At 34.2% G+C, this 9,029-nt stretch overlaps 1 protein-coding gene across 1 annotated transcript in view; it reads left to right on the top strand.

Annotated features, from left to right (window-relative positions):
* LOC107714754 (A-kinase anchor protein 9-like) overlaps positions 1-9,029 on the top strand; it is a 138,161-nt gene that overhangs the window by 58,774 nt on the left and 70,358 nt on the right. Inside the window, 4 exon segments of the mRNA XM_016520718.1 lie at positions 1,349-1,468; positions 1,505-1,518; positions 2,819-3,057; positions 8,729-8,891. Of these exon segments, the coding sequence (XP_016376204.1) occupies positions 1,349-1,468; positions 1,505-1,518; positions 2,819-3,057; positions 8,729-8,891 (536 nt within the window).

Raw genomic sequence — 9,029 nt, 5'->3', positions numbered from 1 at the left:
CAGATAGATAGATAGATAGATAGATAGATAGGATAGACAGACAGACAGACAGACAGACGGATAGATGGATAGGATAGAGAGACAGACAGATGGATAGACAGATAGACAGACAGACGGATAGATGGATAGGATAGAGAGACAGACAGATGGATAGACAGATAGACAGACAGACGGATAGATGGATAGGATAGAGAGACAGACAGATGGATAGACAGATAGACAGACAGACGGATAGATGGATAGGATAGAGAGACAGACAGATGGATAGACAGATAGACAGACAGACGGATAGATAGATCTATGATCTTATGATTTGTTTTTATTTAAAAAAATATTTATTTACTTATTTTCTACTTATTTTAAATTTTTTCTGATTTGAATAATTTGTAGTATTTTATTTTGTTTTATTTTTATTTAAGATTATTTTAATTTTACTTTTTATGATGTAATAATACTTTGCAACTGTTTTTAATTTTTTACATTATTTTACATTAAAAATATTTATTTTAATTTTACATTTTTATGATTTAATTTTATTTTTAGTAAGTTTAATTTCAATTAGTTTTTATCGTAAAATATTTATTTACTTATTTTGTACTTATTTGACATTTTTCTGATTTAATTCACTTTTAGTATTTTATTTTGTTTCGTTTTTATTTTAAAATATATTTTAGTTTTACATTTTTATTTAATTTTTAGTCAATTTTATTTTGATTTGTTTTTATTTTAAGATTATTTAAATTTTATGTTTTATGATGTAATAATACTTTGCAACTGTTATTAAAATTTTTTTCATTATTAATTTTTTTAAGTTTTATTTTAATTTGTTTTTATTTTAAAAGTATTTATTTTAATTGTACTTTTTATGATTTAATAAGATTTAGTAAGTGTTATTTTGATTTTATTTTATTTTTTAAATTTTTATGATTTAATTTTATTTTTAGTATTTTATTTTGTTTCGTTTTTATTTTAAAAGATATTTTAGTTTTACATTTTTATTTAATTAATTTTTTGTACATTTTTATTTGTTTTTATTTTAAGATTATTTTAATTTTGCGTTTTATGATGTAATAATACGTTGCAACTGTTATTTAAATTTTTTATTTTTTAGTTAAGTTTTATTTTAATTTGTTTTTATTTTTTAAGTATTTATTTGAATTTTACTTTTTTATGATTTAAGAAGATTTAGTAAGTGGTTTTTTTTTTTTAGATTTGTTTTTTTTTTTTTTTTGATTTTTATGATTTAATTCCTTTTTAGCTTTTTATAAACTCATGAAGCCCAGTTTAGTCAGACAGATGTGTCTCAGCGGTCAGGTCAGTAAGTTGTGTGTTTCCGGTTCTCTGGCAGGGATGTGCTGCGTCAGGCGAACGCTCGTCTGCGTCAGGCACTGATCGATGTGCTGAAGACGACGGCGGCGGCGGAGGAGACCATCGGCCGTCATGTGCAGGGCATCCTGGAGGCATCCAGCGAGGGTCGTCTGAGATCGTTCTGCCAGAAGCAGACCGTGAAAGCATCAGGTCAGACACACATTAACACACACTACTCGTAACATCTCTGATTCGGGTTTGACTTCATCTGAAATCATCAGGGCTTCTTCTGCACGACGACGTCCTGTCGCATTAATAGAAGTCGGTCACACTTTATGTCAGCAGTGCTTGTGTTCAGCTGAAGTGTTGTGATGTGGTTTAGTAAAAGATTTAGAAACGTTTAAAGAAGGACGTGACATCCTGTGTGTGTTGAGGTAATAACAGATGACGGTTTGTATTTTATATTTTATTAATGATACTTATTATTTATTTAAATTTTTTGTTGTGTGTTTTTAGTGTCATTGAGGTAATATTATTATTTTTATTATTATTTTTATTTGTTTTTTATTTTATATGTCTATTTATTATTTATAAATAATATTTATTATTATTTTTTGTAATTTCAGTAATTTTGTTGTGTGTTTTTAGTGTCATTTAGCATCATTGAGGTACTATTATGATTTTTATTATGATTTTGATTTGGTTTTTATTTTATTTTTTATTATTTATTTATTTATAAATACTTATTATTGTTTTTTGTAATTTTAGTTAGTTTTAGTAATTTTGTTGTGTGTTTTTAGTGTCATTGAGGTACTATAATGATTTTTATTAATATTTTGAATTGGTTTTTATTTTATATTTCATATTATTTATTATTTATTAATAATATTTATTATTATTTTTTTGTATTTTTAGTAATTTAGTGGTGTGTTTTTAGTGTCATTGAGGTACTACTATAGTTTTTTGATGATTTTGAATCAGTTTTTATTATATACTTTATATATTTATTATTATTTACTGTCATTTTAGTTAAAGTTTTAATAATTTTGCTGTGTTTTTGTCATTTTTAGTAGCTGTAGTTTTTTTTAAAACGTATATAAAAGTATATTTCAAGTAACCATTTTTTTTTTTAATGGTTTCAGTTTCTGCTTTAGTTTTAGTGTTCTATAAAAACCATAATAACTATAATAACCCTGAAATGAAATCTACTTTATCGTCTCATATGGTGTGATGCACTCAGGTTGAATATGAGACGGACGCTCCTGTAACTCAGCACACAAAAGACCCATTCATGTCTCCTCTATGCCTTTGTCACTGCATCCATTCATCTGTAGTTCATTAAATCTTAATCCGTTATATCTCTGTCCTGTGTTATTCTCAAAAACATCACATGCTCGACCGGGTTAAAGCTTTATAGTGTCGGGTTACGTTATAAAGGCCTGCTGGTTTCTGCAGTTCTGATAGGAATAAGCTGTTTTGATGTGGCTCATCTCTTGTGTCCCGCACACAGACGCGTCCTCGGAGAGCTTTCTCAGCAGAGAGACGGCTGCTGATGACCTCAGCCTGTTTTCAGCAGAGACCGAGAGCGACGGAGGGCTGGAGCTCTTGCTGAAGATCCAGGGGGCGGGGCTACAGCTGCAGGGGGCGGAGCTCCCGCCGGAGAGGGAGGAGCTTCTGCTGAGCATCAGCACACGACTGCAGAGCGCCATCGAGAAGCTGCTCATCGCCATCACTGAGACCAGCACTCAGGTACAAAAGAGTTCAGAAACACTCAAAGTTAAAAAACGTGCAGACGTTTATAACGTTACAAAAGATTTCTGTGTCAAATAAATGCTGTTCTTTTGAACTTTCTGTTCATCTGTGAATCCTGAAAATAAAATGCATCACAGTTTCCACAGAAATATTGTGCAGCACAACTGTTTTCAACATTGCTAATAATCAGAAATGTTTCTTGAGCAGCAAATCAGCATATTAGAATGATTTCTGAAGATCATGTGACACTGAAGACTGGAGAAATGATGCTGAAAATACAGCTGCGCATCACAGAAATACATTACAGTTTAACAGAGATTCACATAGAAAACAGCTGTTTTACATTCTAAAAATATATCAGTATTTTTACTGTATTTTTGATCAAATAAATGCAGCCCCGTTGAGCAGAAGAGACTCTTTCAGAAACATTAAAATCTTACCGACCCCAAAATTTTGAATGATAGTGCAAAATAATTACTCTATGCAGGGTTTTTATTTTATTTATTTATTTTTTTACTGTTTTTGTTAATATTTAGAATTAGATTAAATTTTTTTAGATTAACTTTTTTCAATTATAGTAAAAATGTTGATGTGTTTTTGGCAGTTTTATTAGTTTTTCTGAAGTTGGTATAGTTTTTATTAATTTTATTCAATAGTTTTGGTTTATTTAGTTTTAGTTATATCAGTACCTAAAGCTAAACTAAACGAAAATGAAAAATGTTGCCTTGCGAACAAGCTAAAATAATTTTTTTGTACATTTTATTTTATTTATTTTATCTATAAATTTCATTTTATATATTTATTTATTTATTTAAATTTTAATTTAATTAAATTTTTGACTTTTCGTGTTAAGGTGTATTTTATTGTGTTTTTTCTGATTTTAGTTTTATGTATGGCTGTTTTTGGCAGCTCAGGATGGGGTGGTTCTGTGCTGTGTGTGTGTGTGTGTGTGTGTGTGTGTGTGTGTGTGTGTTAAACACATGCTGCTCTCATCGGAGTCCGGCGGATGCTCACAGGTCACATGTTCGCTGCTGTGGGCGGGGCCTTTTACTTCGGTTGCCTGTAGATACCGACCGATCTGCATAATGCTTTGGTTTCCATGGCAGCAGTGTAGCCACGCCCCACTGTGGATCCGTCTGCAGTAAAGCGAAACCATCTTTCCTAATCGTTTATTTGAGCTTCCTGCCAGAGATACAGATCATCACCGCGCACGTAAACAAACAGCCGTTATCTCTGAAGCATATTTTGATGGACTGCGATGGTTTTAACTCCTCTAGGAATCTATGATACTTGGTTGATTCTTATGAAAAAAAAAATGTAATTAAGTGAGACCAGACTTAGCTTTTTGTCAAAAATAAACTTTTATTTATTTGTTTGTTAATTATGTTTTCCACGTTTCTCATCACAAATATAGCCATTTTAACTCCTGTCGGACTCTCAAAAATAAAATATTTTATTTATTTATTTATCTGTTTGTTTTTTCACATTTACCTCATCACAATAATAGCTGTTTAACTCCTGTCGGACTCTCAAAATAAACTTTCATTAATTAATTAATCAGTCAATCAGCAAATATATAATATTTTTTTATTTTTTTATTTTTTTCTCACATGCTTATTACGAATAGCTGTTTTAACTCTGCTGGTCTCTCAAAAATAAACTTTTTATTTAATTATTTTTTTAATAGTTTTCTTCCTATTTTTCAAGTTTCTCAATATAAATATAGCTGTTTTAACTCTTGGACTCTCAAAAATAAACTTTTATTTATTTATTTATTTATTTACGTATTTTAGTTTTTTTTTAAATAATTTTTTTTTCTATTTATCACGTTTCTCATTAAAATATAGCCATTTTAACTGCTGTTGAACTCTTTACTTTTTGGTTGATTCTTATGAAAAGATTTTTAATGAAGTGAGACCGTTTCATTCATTCATTCATTCATTCATTCATTCTTTCATTCTATTTTTACATGTTTCTCACCGCAGCTGTTTATTATTACAATTATGAACAAACAAATATCTTGACTGCTGATTTTGGCTGCCTTATATCGATATATTGATATTTTAAGCTAGAGATTTGAAGATTAGATCAGCTCAGATCCGGTTTGACTTGAATTATGAGGGAATGCACACACAGCGAGGCTTTGAAAGAACGGATGAAGTTCTCTTAAGCCACTGATACACTAATGGACATGTATATCTAATGTAGTCAGAGCCATGCTGCTGTAAAAGCAGTAGAACACAGATCTGAGTGAAAACGGGTTTTAATCAGGCAGGAGCAGGGATTTGCAGTGATTTGTGGCGATGATGCTGGTTTTCAAGGTCTTAATGGCTTTCCCGTGAGTTAATCGTGTAATGGCTTGCTCAGGAATGAAGTGTTATGTCGAGGTTTGTGTGTAGGAGGAGAAGTTAATCAATAATGGTGTTATCAGGGAGTCTTTGAAGAGAAAATAATCACTCAAATGGACATTCCTGATAGGGCTGAATGATTAATTGCATTTGCGATAATATCGCGATATGAAATAACGCAATTTTTCAATCGCAGAGGCTGCGATTACACGGTCACGTGACACGCGAGAGTAAAGAGGTGTGCTCAACTTGAAGATCGATCGGTGTATGACATCAAAGTACGGCGAGAGAAACTGTAGTTGTTAAATAAAAATGTCATTCATATCAATTCATGCATCACCTAATTTCATCGTAACATATAGGCCTGGCCTACAGAAAAGAACATTTATGTTTAATCTATATAATATTGTGTTGGTCATACTATACAATGATTTATAGCTTGTCTTTGTTGAATAATACAGAACATAAAGAGCTTTAAAAAAAATTAATTGCATATTAAATCGCAATCGCAATATTGGTAAAAAAAAATCGCAATTTGATTATTTTCCAAAATCGTTCAGCCCTAATTCCTGATTATTAATGGTCTTGGTGGTCTTTAACCCTCATAATGCAGTCAGGTCCGTTTTGACTTGAAAAAGATAGTTAAACATTTCTAAAAAATGTGTAGTTCTCAGGAAGGGAACGAAACTTTGCAGATGCTTTAAGACCCTAAAAATACACACAATTTATTTTTTTCAGATTTTTTACAATTATTTTTTAAGAGATATAACCATTTAAAAAATCTTATGTTTCGTGTTTGGGTCATTTTGAACCTGGGTTTGTGTGGAGTACCATTAGTGTCAAAAATACTTCGTAAAATAATCTGTGAAGTTATATTAGTGTCAAACATATTTCACCTTTCCCTCGTATCTCACACACTTTTGGACTGAATTATGTTAATGAACATGAATACGTATGTACATATATTAACGAGCCATTGCAGCATAAAAAAACTGACTTTTTTCTTCTGAAAGGGAAAGTTTGTGCAAGTAAAACTAACTTATTTAGTTTGAAAACTTCTCAGAGTAACGTTCATGTTGTTTTGTTAGAAATAAATATGTAGGTTTTATACATTCGGACTGTTTTTTGAGCAATCATGAGTTATATATTCAAATTCCATTCATTCCAGTGGGGTTAATACTGATAATTCTCAGATTATATGTTTTTATAAATTTCATACAATGGTATAGTTAAATCAAATTTCTCATCAATACTGAAAAAAATATCTATGTGTTTTACATAATAGTTTTATTTGGTCTGGTTCATGTGTAACTTGACATTTCAAAGAATTTATCTATTTTTTAGTTAATAGGAAAGGGTTAAATACAGTACTTACATGGTAACATTCAAAACTGTGATTTTTTTTTTTTTTTTTAACATTCATTCACTTAGTGAGAAGTTGCTTATCAGATACAGTATGGTTGAAAAGTTGAACAAAATGTAAATTAAATTCAGAAAGACCAGGAATATGAAAATAGTAGAGATTTTGAATGTATTATGAGGCTTAAATCGTCTAGTTCTCGGTTATAGAGCAGGAATCTGGTCGGACAGGCTCGGAAAGGGTGTGTGTGTGTGTGAGAGAGTGTGTGAGGGAGTGTGTGTGTGTGTTAAATCACCTGCAGGCTGTTAAATCACCTCCTCCTTTACCGTCGACGTATCCCACACGTCCACAAACCAGGAAGTGTTAATGTTAAACAAGAAAACACAACTTCAATATTTATTAGGTGAAAAGCAAGATTATATCTTACTAGCAGCAAGATACAGTGATGCCTGTCATTAAAAGAGGGAGGAGTCAACAAATCAGTGATGCGCGCGCACACACACACACACACAGGTTTGTTTTTGTGAAAAGTGGGGACATCCCATAATTATAAATTGTTCGTAGAATTCTAAAATGTTAATTTGTTTTACTTTTTAAATGTATACATGCATGTTTTTGTTGCATATATATCTGTTCTAGATTCAATGTAAACACTATGCTTTGGCAATACATTGTAACAATTGTCATGCCAATAAAGCACATATTGAATTGAATTGAAAGAGAGAGACACACACACAGAGAGAGAGAAAGAGAGAGACACAGAGAGACTGAGAGAGAGAGAAGGAGGTGCAGAGGGAGTCTCTGCTATGCTCTGTTCTCGCTCGTTAACGAGGCCCTGCATTTTCCCACAGGACCGTTGCCACGGAAGCATGGAATTGTTAATGATTTTCCAGCGCGAGGGAAAGTGAACGGGAGAGTGTGTGTGTTTCTGGTAACAGGTTGGAGTTGAGTTTCCTCTCCGGATCGACTCGTTCATCTGGGATTCGCTCATTTACATCAAGCTGGTTCTTCCTGACCAGGCCATGTGAGATCTGTGTGTGTTCACTTCCATAGAGACGTGCGCTCAGCTCAGGGATGTTCGCTCTGATGAATCTGCGCTTGACGGCGGTGAGACGCGTCTCTAACTTCTCGCAGGACGCCGCTTAGAGGTGACATGGATTCTTACCGGACGTATTGGGATTCGGCCGTCCTGCGCGACGGCTGGCTGGAAAGCCGGGACATGGATGTTTACGAGGTGGAGTCGCGCATCCCGCTGCCGCGACCCTTCCCTCTCAGCCACCTGCTTCACGAGAAGAACGCGGTAGTCGTGCAGACGCAGATCTCACACATCAACCAGCGCCACAACGGACACCTGCTCAAAGTGGTCTCCAAGATCTCCCTGCCCACGCCGCCCTACACCGTAAGAGTGTGACCTTTGGAAAGGGTTTTATAGACGCTCGCTGGCCGTGTAGTTAGATAAGAGGCTCTGGAGCTGTTGTACACGTTGACTGAGCTGTAAGGAGATTCCTGGGTGTGTTTGTGTGTGTGTTTTGTGTTCACACGAGATCAGGCTCGCTTGTCATGTCAGAGAAATCCTGGCTTTTGTTGAAGCAGTTTCACATCAGTGTGTGACCACATGAAGACGATCAAACGCTCAGAGCTTGTTGACACAGGGTGCTTTTCATCTGTATTTTCAGACTGCTTTAAGACTGAACAATACTGTGTAGTACTGTACTATTGATGAATGTTCATTTCTTTAATGTTTCTAGAACAGAAATCGCTCCAGAAACTCTTCAGTTTCTCCTTAGATTTGCTTTTTCTTGAACGTGTGCAGATATAAATCAGTATTTGTTATTACAGTGGATATACTGCATCAGGTTTACATGACACAGAAGTCTGATTAATGCCAGCTGTTTTATTTGTGTTTGTCCGTATTATGTGACCATATTGAGCACATGATGTGTCTGTGTGTCTCCGTCAGCTGGAGCATGCGCGGATCACACAGACGGAGCTGATGAGGGAGAAGTTCAGACACAATGAGGAGATGGAGGAGCTGCAGCGCAGACAGGAGGAGCTGCAGGAGTGTCTGGGAGAAGAGGAGCGAGCTCGGGAGCAGCTGGCACTGGAGCTGCACAAAGCTGAAGGTGTGTGAGTGTGTAAGAGCGTGTGTGTGTGCGCGTGTGTGTGAGTGTGAGAGTGAGAGAGAGTGTGTATGTGAGAGTGTGAGTGTGTGCGTGTGAGAGCGAGAGAGAGTGTGTGTGAGCGTGTGTTAGCGCGAGTGT

The sequence above is a fragment of the Sinocyclocheilus rhinocerous genome, unplaced genomic scaffold, assembly GCF_001515625.1.
Source record: "Sinocyclocheilus rhinocerous isolate Xijiao unplaced genomic scaffold, SAMN03320098_v1.1 scaffold359, whole genome shotgun sequence".
NCBI classification, from domain to species: Eukaryota; Metazoa; Chordata; class Actinopteri; order Cypriniformes; family Cyprinidae; genus Sinocyclocheilus; species Sinocyclocheilus rhinocerous.
The sequence above is the reverse complement of the archived record's forward strand: the minus strand, read 5'-3'. Positions and strand labels throughout refer to the sequence as shown.